This window comes from Arachis stenosperma, chromosome 3 (assembly GCF_014773155.1).
Source record: "Arachis stenosperma cultivar V10309 chromosome 3, arast.V10309.gnm1.PFL2, whole genome shotgun sequence".
NCBI classification, from domain to species: Eukaryota; Viridiplantae; Streptophyta; class Magnoliopsida; order Fabales; family Fabaceae; genus Arachis; species Arachis stenosperma.
The window spans coordinates 64,057,129-64,073,545 of NC_080379.1; the positions used below are offsets into that span (position 1 = coordinate 64,057,129).

A 16,417-nucleotide genomic window follows, 5' to 3' on the forward strand; every position below is an offset into this window, starting at 1 on the left:
ATCATTCGAGTCAATCAAATAATACATAAGGCAGATACAATCACCAAATACACAATATCTCACATCAGTATCCATATATAATAATTCCAATACATAAAACATAGTTTTTGGAAAGCGCCCCTACCTCAAAACGCAAACCATAACCCCAAACGCGTTAACTGACTCCTTTTTGCTCAGCCCAAAATCACCGGTCAACCAAAATCCTGGCTCTGCTTGCTCTCTCAAAAGCAGAAACAGCTACAAACGGCACAAGGAAACCGGATTCTAACTCCTAAAACCATTAACAGTACAATTACTTTGTTACACGGAAAAGAACACTAACGCAGGGCTTTTGAAACAGAAACACTCACTGTATTAGCGAAATAAAGCAGCCGCAACATCAAATCTGCCCGGCAGCAGCTCCATCAATAACTTTTGGGCGACAACGGCGGTCTGAATATCTAATAACAGCAGCTGTATAACCACGCGTTATCAACACTCTTCCCGGAAATTCCAAAGGAACAGTAACCAAACTTAAAACTCTTACCGCCGGCGGGACTCGGTGGCAGCAGAGACGTTCCTGGCAGCAGAGGCAGCCTCAGCTTCAACTACTCATAACAGCAAAAACAAGCCTAACCGTGACATGCCATAATTCGAACTCAGCCCGCAACTAAGGAGAAGTTACTGAGCCAAGCGGCGGCCCTGGTAGTGATTCCGGCGGCGGCAACTTGCAGCAACTCCTAGCACAACAGCCGCGTCACAACCCTCATGGTAAAGATGAACTTTAACGGATAAGGAAACTGAAGACGGGTTAAAGCTTACCGAACGACACCGGCTTCGGTGGCGGTTTCCGGCGGCAGCAGCGTTAGCTTCGCGCAACACGGCGGTTCCAACAGAGGCGGCGCCGGCGACGTAAGCACGGCCGGGCGCGGTGGCTAGACTCCCAGCTCAACCTCAGATCTCCCTCTCTGCTCTGCTCCCGAGCTCTCCCTCTCTGCTCTACCATAAATGACGGCGACTGTCTCAGTGGCAAGGGTGATGGCGGCAAGGTGAGGACAACGGCGTTAGCACACGGCGGCGCAACGGGTCGTGCCCCTCGCGTCACTGGCCCACGCTCTCCTCCCTCACTGTCGTGCAGTTTTTCTCCTCTGGGCTCCCTCGACAGCGACGACTCCTCGGCGACGGCGCGGCTCAGCAACCGCGTGGTGGCGGCGCGAATCAGATCCTTCTTCCTCTCTTCATCTGCAACCCAACCTCTCTCTCTGTTCTGTTTTCATTCCTTTCTTCCATGGAAAGGGAAAAAGGAAAATCGCGTGCTGATGCTGCTTTGGGGGGACAAGGGGATGAAAGGGATAAGGGCCTGCTGCGGCTGTGTGTGTGGGTGAAACCGGGTCGGGTACGGGTCACTGGGTTGGTTTCCTCATTTTGAAAATTAGGGTTAGGGACATTTTAGTAATTTCAAATAAAGTTGGGAATAATATGGTAATTGAAACCCCAATTTAAATCCAACACTATTTGCACATAGAAAATACTATTTGCTCATCAATTTCGCAAATTATTTTCAATAAAATGCCTAAATCTAAAAATTAGAAATGGTATACTTAATTTCTTCATTTTCCAAAATAGCAGTAATAATATTTAAAATATTATTTATCTAATCATATAAAATCCTTATTATTTCATAACTATCAACTTTATACTTTAAATATAGAAAATAATCCAATAATTATAAAATTGGATAATAATCATAACTTATCTCAAATCCAATAAATCAAAACTCGCCTTAATTATCTATAATAAAATAATCTCTGAAATTAAGACTATAAATAACTGTAGGATTTGAGACTTGCTCATAATAAGACTTTTCAAAGATTCTGGATCTTACATTCTACCCACCTTATAAAAATTTTTGCCATCGAAAATTGATACAAAATGAAAGAAATTCCATAACAGTTCACCCTTGAACACATTTAAGGAAGAAGCAAAAGTATCTCAAAATATAATCATATATACGATTTTCAAATACTTTGATTGTCGTAAGCTTAAGGATGTAAAGGTAGGAGTGTGATTGCAAAGCAAACGTTACAAGGTAGGCTCAATGCAAAAGTTAACATGGGTCAATCATGTGATAGAAGGGCAAAGCATTAAAGGCTATAAAACAGGATGGAGTTAAAACGACGTGCTTAACCTCCGCACACTAATCTCATATCAACCTCAAAGTTTCAACTTTCCAACTCCATCAAGCACTTTACAAACCCCAAATTCGATCACAAGCCTGACAACCACAAACCCGTTCGCAAGGAACAAAACGCCCACAACTCATACGTTGCACACCTACCGCTTCAACTTCCGTATACACATCACGTCTTAAAGAACTAATGTATCGCGTTACTACGTCTACAAATCGCACGTGATATCAAAACAATTCTCGAGTCTACTCAGAAGGATACCAGATTCAGAACGGAGAGACAATTGTCAAGGGTAATACTCATAGATTTAAGGGAATGTATCCAATTTCCAGACAAACAAAGACGCGTAAGCAATGAAGTTTGCTAGACTCAATTCAATTGACAACTTCAAGATAACCCTTGGATCAAGGCAATTCATTAGGATCAATAGGAAGGAGAATCAGCGCATTAGTTTGAAACAATTTCAAGATGAGTCGAAGAAATAAGAGGTTACAGAAAAGAATATCTCAGACCCAAGCCAAACTCACAGAACTCAAGAGCATAATCACTATACTTTCGAATACATTATTCTTAAAAGAATCAAAACTTATAAAAATATCACTTCGCAGTCTGAAAGAGAAGTTAAACAACAAACATCCTTCAAGAGAGTAACAAAAGCATAAACGTGGCTTTACTTCGATACGATTTCATGTTGAAGTAGATTATGTAGAGTTCCAAAAACAAAATGCACACAACTTTGGCTAAGAGCTAAAATATTTCCTCAAATATTTTAGAAAGATAATTAGATGCACAACTTAACCAAAAGCAGTTCATAAAAACTTGGAAGTAATCAAATGCTTGTTCATAATTCTCAAAATTTCATATTCAAACAAGCGTGTATAACATTTATAGCAAGTACAAAAGAGGAAGTTAAACTCTTTTTAGAAAAGAAACTCCGAGACACCAATTTGCTTACAATTTGATAAAGGAGATAAGTGGTGCGTTACAAACGAACCGGTTTTCAATAAGCAAGGAAACTTTTCAGAACTTCATTTAAAATAGCGCATGCCAACTTTAAATTATTTTTGTCAAAATTGAACAATGGTTTCAATCTTAATCAAGCAACAGAAAATAAATTCCGTTTAGAATTTACTCAAAGCGAATTCAAAACTTCCTTAAAAGTTTAAAACAAGACTCCAAAAGTATACTTGAAATGACCATTTCCAAAAGGATATTCAAGAATATTAGGATGTACTTAAGAAGGAGTCAAGCCATACAAGAAAGAATCTTAAACCAAAGTAGTTCAAACAAGATTCACTAGGCATGAGTCATCAAACAAGCTCTCCATTGATCCAAAAGAATACTAAGCCTTAGGAAAAGACCAATCAATCATTAGAAATTTTTCAAAGATAAATCTTTGATTAAAAACTCTTGTAAAGACAATGAGAGGATAGACGATGCACGAAATTGAAACAAATCAAGCTGACTCACATAAGAGTGAGATTCACAAGAGAGTACAAACCAAGATCAATGGTAATGTTCACAAGATGTAAAAGATTAATTAAAAACAGAATCACGTATGACATTCATAGAGGTGAAAAGCTTAAGAAGGAATCAGTCCTTTCATAAGAAGAAAGCTATGAGTCCAACATTTTCAAAAGAACAACAATGACATAAACCATGTAGTATGCTAAACCAAACTCAAATCAAAATGAATTAAGTGAAGTTCATCAAACGAAACTCAACCGGAATAAAAGCAAAAAAAATCCTTTCTTCCCAGAATTTCAAAAAATATCCAAATACACAATCAATTAAAGATGTCCATTGGAACTATAGTAAAATTACTAGAAAGTCAAATTTACTTTTAAAGTAAGTGCAATTGTGTAAACCAGTAAAAGTACAGGCAAGATATTAGCAAGAAATAGTTGTTAAACTGTATAAATAATTTCAAAGTCTCATATATAGAAAAGTATATATCTAATCAACAGCAATTTATAAAATCTCAAAATTGGTTGTGATCACTGTCAAGTAAGAGGAAAAATTGAATCAACAATTTCTATAAGAATGGACTCGGAATTCGGACTTAAAAAGGCACAGTGCATTAAGACAAGTTCAAAGCTATATCAAAGGATACGTGAATCAAAAAGAACTCAAACAGAGAAAGATAGATACAACAAGGATCTCAAACAAGCATATGCACTTAGGATCAAACAAGAATGCATATGAATAAGGGAATTGAGTAGAAATATCAAACTACTTTTCAAAAGGAGTAGCAAACAAGAATTTCAACTTAGGACATGAAAGAACAGGTCGACTCGAACAAAATCCAAAACACACAACTGAATAGCCTCGAGAAATAGTTTCCAACGTTCCCAAAACCCGCAATTCGCTTTGCTCAAAACTCGTATATCGCCTATGATAACCCATTAGTGCTTTCATAGACATAATTCACTAGTATTAAGCCGGCCAAACTTAATACCAAGAATTATGCAATGCAAGACTAACGGCGTTAATCAATAGACCGTCATGTGCATAAAGCTCTAATTCTCGTCATTCGACAAGACCTAATACATGACAAACACTCAGAGTATGCAATTGAAGCATAGTTGGTCCATTCCTCAGGCTCTACAGGAAGGACTGCTCTGATACCATAATGTAACACCCTAACTACCAAAGCTCACGCTTCCGGCTGCGCAACTCTGATAGCTCGGACATTACGACAACACTTATACTATTTAATACTAAAATATGAGCCTGTTTAAAACTTTTTACCACAATATCGTTTCCAAGATACTTCATTCGATAACGTACATCCATAGATATCATACAACTTATAATAAACTCGTAAAGAGTACATCCATGTATATACATACATATATATATATAAATAATACTACAAACATTAACCAATACAATCCCTATCCCTCTTACAAAATATATCAAGATAAAGGCGAGGGTACAAAAATAATAATCTAAAGCAATACAGAGCGTCTCAATAACAAATAATGAAACTCTTCATAACTTCTGCGTCCATACCCTGAAAGGGGAAAAATGTAGGGGGGTGAGAACATCATCCTCAAAAGGGTTCTCAGTAGAGGGTTTTTGGAAATTACTGTAATAGGATACGTGAAGATAAACCGTACCAGTGATTAATAACCGTCTTATGCCTCGTTTCAAAAACAACGGTTTTCAAATAAAAATAAAGTCGTAAATCTTTTCTGAAAGAGGTACCGTTCAATTCTCAAAACATCAAAGCCTTTCAAAAAGGTTTATCTATACTGAACCAAAATAGCATTTCATATTTTATTCCAAACCAGAACCATAAAACCGAAATCAACCATCGGTCCATCTCATTCAACCACGGCCCTAGGCCCAAAGAATCCAACCACAACCAATCCACCACAATCCAACAGAGTTCCAAACACAAACACAAGTAGAAAGATGCAAACACAAACAAACAGTTATTGCAAGTAGAACAATTAGCAATTAATCACATAGGCAAACCAAGTACAATATGCACACCCAAACAATGTCACATAGATGCATATGATGCATGCCTGTCCCTAGTGGCTGATGATATCATCTGTCGGTTATAGAGCCAACCCGACAAGTCCTGGTAGCTAACCATTGGACTGTCCCTCTGTCGCGCATCCCCAACTCGAGTTATACTCATCATAAACTTGATCATAAACATGATCCATATCCATCACCCTCACTGGTGAATATTTCGGGGGCGAGCTCATCCGGGACTTTCACAGTGCCCGGCCACACTTACGACATAGGGTCAACAGAGTATCAAGTCTCAACCTGGAGCACATGGTGGCTAGCCACTGCTACTACCCAGGGAAACCCGTATCTCAGATAGTGGAAGTGCAACATTCACATTTATCAATGATTCAGCATAAACATGCATTCAATCTCAGCCATGGATCACCATCCATCTCAGCCATCCGGCTCACGGTTCATTCCAGAACCAGCCAATATTCATATCATACACAGCCATTCCGGCTCACGGTTCAATCCAGAACCAATCAATATGTATAAACATACACAGCCAATCCGGCTCTCAACACAACAGCACTTCCACATTCAAAATCATCAATTCATGAAATCGGCATTTAAGCCATAAATCATTTTCTCAATTCATTTCACTTTGAAATCAAGTTTCGACTCTTTTTAACCTTGGCTTTTAGAAATCTCATTTCTCAAATCATCTCAAGCTCATAAGCCAAATTTACTCAAAGTGAGTTCCCTTTTTAAAACAGAGCCACTCTCGGCATTCTCTTTCCAAACTTCCAAACCATGGCAAGTTAAGGATTATTTCAAAGCATTCAAAATCACCCATCCAACAATGGGATTTTATATCAAAAGTTTCTCGGCAGAGTCCCAAGTCTTTAGGGAAGGTCAACCTATATCAATTCCTTAAAATTCATTGAAATCTTAAAATCATAGATTTCTCGGTTCAAGTAAATAAAACTGAATCTACTATAAAACCGGCCATACAAAATCACAAGTTCCAACCCGGTCCAAAAATCAACTCATTTGAAACGGAACCGGTTCATTTAAATCAAATCACTTTCAGGTTTCTTTTTAGAACCCATTTTTCTAACTCTTCCAAAATGCCTCAACCTTGATTAATCAATCAAAAGTATACATTCCTTTAAAATCACTAAAAGCTCATTTTTATATTGAAATCAATATTAGGACGTCATTCTTTCCTTCAGTGATTCAAACTGTATAAATAGTTCATTTCTAAATCAGCCGAACTCAACGCATAAAGTTCAGTAAATAAATTAAGCTTGAAAACATAAATATTCTCTTAATAAATCAAATAATACAATTTCTCAAATCCAACCCTTTTTAAATAACTTTATAAACAAGTGTAGGAGTTTTGTAGAAATTTCGGCAGCACCTCCCCTAAAACTTGGAATTTTGCCACCCGGTTCGGGTCCCAACTAAACCATTTCTCATTCCTTTTCAACAGCTCAAAATCAGAAATCAATTTAAAGCAAGCTAAATCCAACAATCGCCTCAGTGGCGTACCTCAAGGATACCATTTCAAAAATCAACTTAATATCAATCGATATAACTCATTTTCAAAGCTTTAAAGAAATGGTTCAATAACAAATCATTTGTCCAAAACCAAATCAATTAAAATAAACCAGGCTGAATTCAAAAGTGCATTCGACTTTTCGAATCATCAAAACAATTAACTCAAATCAAATCAATCCTCAACGGATTAAACTCAGATTCAAATCTTTAAAGAATCAACTTCAAACATTACATTTCACAAAGCCGCACAACAATTCAGCCCAATCAACATCCATAATCATTCGAGTCAATCAAATAATACATAAGGCAGATACAATCACCAAATACACAATATCTCACATCAGTATCCATATATAATAATTCCAATACATAAAACATAGTTTTTGGAAAGCGCCCCTACCTCAAAACGCAAACCATAACCCCAAACGCGTTAACTGACTCCTTTTTGCTCAGCCCAAAATCACCGGTCAACCAAAATTCTGGCTCTGCTTGCTCTCTCAAAAGCAGAAACAGCTACAAACGGCACAAGGAAACCGGATTCTAACTCCTAAAACCATTAACAGTACAATTACTTTGTTACACGGAAAAGAACACTAACGCAGGGCTTTCGAAACAGAAACACTCACTGTATTAGCGAAATAAAGCAGCCGCAACATCAAATCTGCCCGGCAGCAGCTCCATCAATAACTTTCGGGCGACAACGGCGGTCTGAATATCTAATAACAGCAGCTGTATAACCACGCGTTATCAACACTCTTCCCAGAAATTCCAAAGGAACAGTAACCAAACTTAAAACTCTTACCGCCGGCGGGACTCGGTGGCAGCAGAGACGTTCCTGGCAGCAGAGGCAGCCTCAGCTTCAACTACTCATAACAGCAAAAACAAGCCTAACCGTGACATGCCATAATTCGAACTCAGCCCGCAACTAAGGAGAAGTTACTGAGCCAAGCGGCGGCCCTGGTAGTGATTCCGGCGGCGGCAACTTGCAGCAACTCCTAGCACAACAGCCGCGTCACAACCCTCATGGTAAAGATGAACTTTAACGGATAAGGAAACTGAAGACGGGTTAAAGCTTACCGAACGACACCGGCTTCGGTGGCGGTTTCCAGCGGCAGCAGCGTTAGCTTCGCGCAACACGGCGGTTCCAACAGAGGCGACGCCGGCGACGTAAGCACGGCCGGGCGCGGTGGCTGGACTCCCAGCTCAGCCTCAGATCTCCCTCTCTGCTCTGCTCCCGAGCTCTCCCTCTCTGCTCTACCATAAATGACGGCGACTGTCTCGGTGGCAAGGGTGATGGCGGCAAGGTGAGGACGACGGTGTTAGCACACGGCGGCGCAACGGGTCGTGCCCCTCGCGTCACTGGCCCACGCTCTCCTCCCTCACTGTCGCGCAGTTTCTCTCCTCTGGGCTCCCTCGACAGCGACGACTCCTCGGCGACGGCGCGGCTCAGCAACCACGTGGTGGCGGCGCGAATCAGATCCTTCTTCCTCTCTTCATCCGCAACTCAACCTCTCTCTCTGTTCTGTTTTCATTCATTTCTTCCATGGAAAGGGAAAAAGGAAAATCGCGTGCTGATGCTGCTTTGGGGGGACAAGGGGATGAAAGGGATAAGGGCCTGCTGCGGCTGTGTGTGTGGGTGAAACCGGGTCGGGTACGGGTCACTGGGTTGGTTTCCTCATTTTGAAAATTAGGGTTAGGGACATTTTAGTAATTTCAAATAAAGTTGGGAATAATATGGTAATTGAAACCCCAATTTAAATCCAACACTATTTGCACATAGAAAATACTATTTGCTCATCAATTTCGCAAATTATTTTCAATAAAATGCCTAAATCTAAAAATTAGAAATTGTATACTTAATTTCTTCATTTTCCAAAATAGCAGTAATAATATTTAAAATATTATTTATCTAATCATATAAAATCCTTATTATTTCATAACTATCAACTTTATACTTTAAATATAGAAAATAATCCAATAATTATAAAATTGGATAATAATCATAACTTATCTCAAATCCAATAAATCAAAACTCGCCTTAATTATCTATAATAAAATAATCTCTGAAATTAAGACTATAAATAACTGTAGGATTTGAGACTTGCTCATAATAAGACTTTTCAAAGATTCTGGGTCTTACACTGCTGCTACTGAGAAGTGATAAAAAAAATGCCGCTGCTGTTAGTTCGGTTCAAGATTGTTGTTGCCACTGTGAATTAAAAATAAAAAAGGCTTTGTTGCGTTTGATTGTCGAACTTCCGCTAATCGAGGTAGGGGATTTATTTCAAAATTTACAGTTTTAACTTATGAATGCCAATGAGGTTTAGTGAGTAATTGCAAATAATTCATAAATATGATTAATTGCAAATAACTTATGATAGGCTTGGTATGAGGTTGTGAAATTTGGATTAAGTTTGATGATGCTTTAGTGTTTCAATTAAATTATTGAATTCAGGTTATGGCTGTGAATGTTATTGGGCTTTGTTGTTGCGAGTGTTTGAAGCTATAATTGATATTGATTTTTTCTGATTTTGATGGAATTGTTGAAAATACTAATTTTATTATACTGAATTGGTTGAGTTGTGACTGTATTCTGATTATTGAGAATAAATGCTTGTTGATTTTAGTTATCTGATAAATCGGAATGGCTATGAAATTGACTTGTGACAAGTTGAAATTGGCTTTGGTGATTATTGAAGGATTAGAATTTAAGGGATTAAACTGTCTTGAGAACCTAATTTTCTGAAATAGAATAGCAACTTTAAAAGTATATAAATAGTTTTGTAATGGTTGGACTAATTTTCTGTGTCATGATTTATTGATTCTGATTATGTCTATAGACTGTAACTACTTTTGTGGTTGTTATGATAATGATCAGTGGTTTGATTATTTTACTTAATCCTGATTAGTTGGGCTAGCTATGAGTACGTTATGTTTATGCTTTGATTAATATGTGAATTGAGGATTGCTTGGTGAACGTTTGCTGGAGATTCTAATTTTGCTTGTCAGCAGTACATTGGATGTTGAATTGATTTTTGATAAGCTAGGTTTGAACTTGTGAATTGTAAAGAGATCATAAATCGATTGTTAAATTAATTCCTTAAAATCTAAATTGTAAACTAATGCAGTTATTTTAAAAGTATAAAGATAATTTGTAATAATTGGAAACTATATGAAGCTGAATTTTTGGGTGAACATAATAGTTGATTATAGGAGAACCAGGATTTTGTGAATAATACATATTTTTGTGTATTTTGGTGTCAATGTTGCTAAAATTCTGGTTAAGTTCGGTGACAATGTGTTTGAATATTTGAGAAACTGTGTTATTTGATTTATTAAGAACAGGATAAATTATATTTCGTTTTTGATTTATTTAAGAAAAAGGATTTTGTTATAAATGCTCCTTGTTATTTAGTGGATGAAATTTTCATGTTGATTGACTTATTAAACTTGTGCTCTATATTTATTACTCAACTGTACTGCATTATCGAAAATATTTTTGCTCTGTTCTAACATGTTTATTTCTTTTGCTAGCAGGAGGACATGATGTGAAGAAAATACGTTCTATACAAATACAAGATGGGATGGGTCTTATAATGAGTTTGGTTATCTAAATGTATTAGTTTGATGTGTTCTTTACTTTTTGATAAGAGACTTTATCCAATATTACATGTAATGGATGGATTACACCCTATTTTGATTAGTGTTGTAATGGATATCTAGTTTTTAATGAAACTTTTATGATTTGGATTTATCAAATTTCTCATTCTTAGATTTATTTTATGATTATCATCATTTTGGGATGTGATTATGCTTTTAAAAAAAAAAATCTCATAACGTAAAACAGGCTATGGTCACCATTTAAAAGTAGGGTAACCATAGATAAGCTATGGCCACGGTGAAAATCGTGACCAAAGATAAGGCTATGGTTACGGCGAAAAATCGTGACCATAGATAAGGCTATGGTCACGGTTTAAGGAGGGGTGACCATAGCTAAGGCTATGGTAACGGTTTTAGGTGAGGTGACCATAGAGGACGGAACCGTGACCATAGATAAGGCTATGATCACGGTTTTGGGGAGGGGTGACCATAAAGGCTATGGTCACGGTTTAATTAGGGGTGACTATAGAAGCTATGGTCATGGTCAAAATCGTGACTATAGATAAGGCTATGGTCATGGTTTTGGGAAGGGATGACCATAGAGGCTAAACTGTGACCATAGATAAGGCTATGATCACGGTTTTATCGTGTGACCATAGATTAACCTATGGTCACGGTAAAAAAAAGTGGCCTAAAGTGCCAGAATTTGAACATTACAACCGTGACCATATAAACCGTGACCATAGATAAAAAAACAGTGACCATAGGTCTATGGCCACGAGAGAATAGGCCACGACGGAAAAATCGTGACCATAGACCTTTGGTCACCCTTTTCACTAGTTGTGGTCACGGTTTTTCACCGTGATCATAGACCTTTTTTTGTAGTGTCAAAGGGTCTATCCTTGCTGCTCAATTCATGAAAAATCTTGACGAAAATATCCTCTTTGAGACTAGCATACGTGGACAAGGCATCTTGGCCAGTCATCGGAGCAGTGATTAGACGGTGACGGCGCTTGTGCTCGGTGTTTGTGCTGGAGTCTGGGTAGCATCGGACCGGAGAATGAGGAAGTGAAGCGGCGCCAATGAGAATGGAAGAGAATGGGAGAGACGAAGAGAACTCACATGCGGAGAGGGAGGCGAGTTTGCTCTCTCCGTAACTGACCATAATTCCAAATTCTAGTTTTTTTAATTCAAAAATGGTAACTGTTAATAATTAATTAAATTAATTATTATAAGATCTTAATTTTTTTTTTACTCCTATTGTACACACATTATACACTAAAATCATTATCTTCCCGTACTTTCTCAATTGGAAATGATAGTGATTAGCTGTTTGATTAAGTTAAACTTGGCTGAAAAGGATAAGTTGGATAACGACCATAAAAGAAGAAGATGATGTGAAAGTCGTTGTTTGGGTTTAATGTCTGTCAACGTATGAAGACTGCATACATTGAGAGAAAAATAGAGAAGAGTCAAGCTTGGAAAGAGCATAAATGATGGAAAGTTTACACCAACATCGACAAAGAATAAGAGATAGAAAACAATAAGAGAAAAGTGATCAAAATAAAGTCGAATTAAAAGATTTAATTGTCCTTTCAATGAAAAATTGATCAATAATAAAGATAGTAAAAGAAGATATAGAAAGATAAATTTGCCAAAATTTAAATAGAAAAAATTAATAGCGATATTAATAGTTGTACAACTACTACTATTATTATTGTTGTTTTTTTATTTCCTCTTTGATAAAATAACAACCTTTTTTTATTTTTGGATTTTGATAAGGTAACCATCCACTTGACTAATTACATATGGAACGTTTTAGTATTTACTATTTAGTGAAACCAGATGCATAATTCACACCCGTTGATGGCAACCATAGATCCCCCAGAATAAATTGGGCCACCGTGAAGTTACTAGCTTCATCATAGTCATTGATAACATGATACCCTGGCCACTTCACTCTCTCAGAAAGCCCAGATCCAGGCCCATAATTCATGAACTCACCATAGTAAAGTGTGTTCAAATACAACGTCTCATTCCATTCTTTCCACCCTTGCGGGCTCACCATCTCGCTCATGTAAGATTGCATGAAAACCGTTCTCGAATATTCCTTCCATGGTCTCCCAAGGTACGTTCTTGTGCAGTTCAAGAAAGGTAGAAGTTCAGAATGTGCAGAGATGTTGCTGAATTGGATGGAGAAGCCGGAGGGTGAGGTGGAGTCGTTTGCGCCTTGAGCGGTTATGGTGTTGGTTTGTTCCGGTAAGCCTTTCTTGGCAAGTATGGTGCAGTTCTGGAAGACTGCGGCGGCGCGGCCGAAGATGAAGTCTACAGTGCCGGTGATGATGGACTCTCGGTAGAATTGGCGGTTGGAGTGGGCGTAGAGGCTGTCTTGGTAGCCGGAGATTTCGCAGCGGTAGAAGACTGAGAGATCGGATTGTGATCTTAGAGCTACTGCTTGGCTCCCTCTTGGCCCTGCAGTGTTATGGAAGGAAATGTTTTGTGCTATAAACCCTCTGCCTTCCACAGCTTCACAAAAAATAAATAAAATTAGAAGTAACAAATAAAATTGTTGAAATGCAAGATAAAATTGTATAAAAGTAATCTATATATAAGCTTATGTGTAGAATCAAATCATAAGGATGAAAGCCTAATTAATATCAAAGTAAATCAACATATATGAAATAAACAAAAACTAAGGAATAAAAAGCAGAGTATTTCCTTTTCTAGTGAAAATTATAATGGTTTGAAATTTTGTGAATACAATTTCACTTACAATATATCGTATTAACGAATTTTATCAAAATTACAAGTCATTGTGCAAACATTTTTGAAGGTCTATAAAAATGAGTTTGACACATTTTTTTTATCTTCTTTTTATTTTTCCTTTCCCTTTTATTTTTTCGCTTTTGTCTCTCTAAAAAAATTATGACAAATTTGTGAAGCAAAAATATTTTGTACACAAAAAAAAATTAATCACTATATATTTATGTTTAAATATGTGTTGTTTAATTTATTTTTAATATAATTTATATTTTAACATATATTTGATATGAGTGTCTAATTTAGTAATTGATTTTTTGTATACACATAGTATCTTTATAAAATCTTTTAACATTTCCCTTAATAAGCTTAATTGCACATTCATAAATATTTAAAATAATAGAATAACATTTAATTATGCAAAAAAAAGTAATTATTAGTATTATTGTATTGTGTGGTAGTTGTCTTTGCTATCATCTTCTTAAAGAATGTTATCATTATTATTGTAGTCTTCAAAGCGAATAAAATCAGAGTACTACTACAAGTATTGAATAGAGAGAATCAAAAAGGAGGAGGAAGAGTGATGAGGAGTCCATAATTACCAAAGGTTGCAGTCATGTATGTGGTGGTATTATTGAAATAACGACTCGAGTTACCAGTGATAACGGTATTCTCCATTCCATCTCCAATCATCACAAGGTTCCATTTCTTGCTATGGATCTCAACTTTCTCACAATACACACCTTTCTTAATGTGTATCACATAGCGTTTCATGCTATACTCAGGCGCTGATTCCACAGCATCCTTCACACGTGTGTAGTCCCCACTCCCATCCAAAGCCACAACGGCATCCACCGCCATTAGCAACTTTTTACCCTCAAGATCCTCTGATTCGGCCCAAGAAGGAAACTCAAGTTTGCTCTTGCTCACCCTGTTATACGAAACAGGGTGCACCTGTGTTAGGAGATCCTGGACCATTGTGTTCACTTTGTTGATGGAAGCGGTTACTGCATTCTTTATATTATTGACACTGCTGGTGGTGCCTTCTTCTAATCCTTCCATGCATGTGTCTGTGTTGGCAAGAACAGCACTTAGCCATGTCCTCAAATCAGAGCTCAAATTACCAGTGCCGTTATGCTTGCCTGCAAAAACATTACTTCACATTTAATATTTCAACAAATGTTATATGCAATGCCATTATATATACTTTTCTTGTATATGTTTCATTTTTTATATGAATTTAATTTTGATGCATGTCAGTGTAAAACAACTTTATAGGTGGAGTAGTGCATGAAAATTAAACTCTTTTTATATTAAAAAAACGGATAAGAAGTGATAGAAAATAAAAATTTATCTTTTATAAAATGAAGGTGTACAAAATGATAACTGATGAATACATATCAAAACTGTATTTAAAAAAAGAACAACAAAAAACATATACATTGTATATATTTATTGAGGCCACTCGTTCTTAGAAAACTTATAGTTAATAATATTAATATAATATGACCAAATATATAGAAAATATGAAACCGAAAAAAAATATATAGCAATACGGGTGGAGATATTCTAAATGAAGAAAAACAAAATATTTATTGGAATTTTGTTCATAGAACAATGTGATGACTGATGACCATCATTGAATTTTTGTTGAATGATTCAAATTAAATGTGAATAAATGGTTCATATATACGGCTTGATTATTAATACATCGTCGGATAACGTAACCATTATATAATACCAAGAATATATGATTTATGAGAGATACTCTTATTAAGATTCTAATTTAATTTCTTTGCTGAGAGCATATATACAAGAATCTGTCATCTAATTAATTCTTTTATAATTTGTTTAGTGTGTCATGCATTACTCAACAGTGAATCAAAATACCGCAATTTCTGAAAGGATCAATTGAGAACGAGAAACTCTCATATAAGCTACCACTCAAAGACAGCAGTTTCATACATAAAAAGATGCTTTTAATTTATGAGTGCTGGCAATGAGTTACGTTAGAGGCTGAAATTGGCTATACAGAGAGAGCCAAAGGGGGCAAACAATATATGGGAACCAAACCCAAGAGACAAAATAAAAAAAAAATGCATTACCTTTGGGACTTTCAGAAACGGACACAACCCAGCTGAGCTCATCGGAGGACAAGTCCATCAACTCAAGGCACGCCGAAACAGCGCTCGAAAGGCGATGATCATCGACAAAGCCGCCGCCATTTCTAACAAACTCAGAATGCAGAGTGGATGTAACACTTTTCAAGACACCAACAACTTCTTTCGCTGAGTTAGTGAACTCGGCATGAGAAACTTTAAGGCATTCAAGTGATCCTTTTGAACCAAGAACAGCATCAAATGGGGTGAATAGGAACTGAGTGAAAAGCAATGACAATGAAGTGAATAATAACGGGGTTCTGGCCATTGAATTTGAATGGAAAGTAAAACATAAAAATAATAAAGTTGGAAGGTGAATTGATGATTATCACACACACACTTCCTCTGGATGGGTGTTTGGATAAGTAGAAGAATGATAAAGAGATAAAATAGAGTTAGAAGATAGTCAGAACATAATTAGCAATAGGTGAAGTTGGGAAAATTAATCAAGAGGTTTTGGTGAAATTAATAGCATTGGAGTTATGTGTGATAGTGGCAGCTTCTGAAAATAGCAAAGGGTCAATGGAAAAGGAAGCAGAGGAAGTAGTGTGAACACGAGGATGGTTTTGTTAATTCAAAATTCCAAGTGGATGAAGTCACATATGGCATGCATAAAGCTACTTTCTTTTTATTTATGTAAATACTTCGAAGGGAAGTGTTATTTGTATATCCAAAAATAGACACTACTGTCGTGTATAT

General features: G+C 36.8%; 1 protein-coding gene across 1 annotated transcript; it reads right to left on the reverse strand.

Moving 5' to 3' along the window:
* Nucleotides 1-7,854: 7,854 nt before the first annotated feature.
* On the reverse strand, nt 7,855-15,986 carry LOC130966205 (pectinesterase/pectinesterase inhibitor PPE8B-like). The gene is made up of 7 exons (XM_057890985.1): nt 15,665-15,986; nt 14,162-14,701; nt 12,629-13,325; nt 11,759-11,956; nt 8,277-8,453; nt 8,140-8,194; nt 7,855-8,034 (listed from the first exon to the last, which is right to left on the reverse strand). Exons 1-7 carry the CDS (start codon nt 15,984-15,986, stop codon nt 7,855-7,857), a joined length of 2,169 nt encoding a protein of 722 aa, XP_057746968.1.
* Between the last annotated feature and the right edge of the window lie 431 nt (nt 15,987-16,417).

Excerpts from the sequence above, each read along its gene's own strand:
- LOC130966205 (XM_057890985.1), bottom strand. The coding sequence starts at position 15,986 with ATGGCCAGAACCCCGTTATTATTCACTTCATTGTCATTGCTTTTCACT. Across the intron at positions 8,195-8,276 it reads ACCGAAGCCGGTGTCGTTCG|GAGTTGCTGCAAGTTGCCGC; the intron begins GTAAGCTTTAAC and ends CTGTTGTGCTAG. Across the intron at positions 8,035-8,139 it reads CAGGGCCGCCGCTTGGCTCA|GAACGTCTCTGCTGCCACCG; the intron begins GTAACTTCTCCT and ends CTCTGCTGCCAG.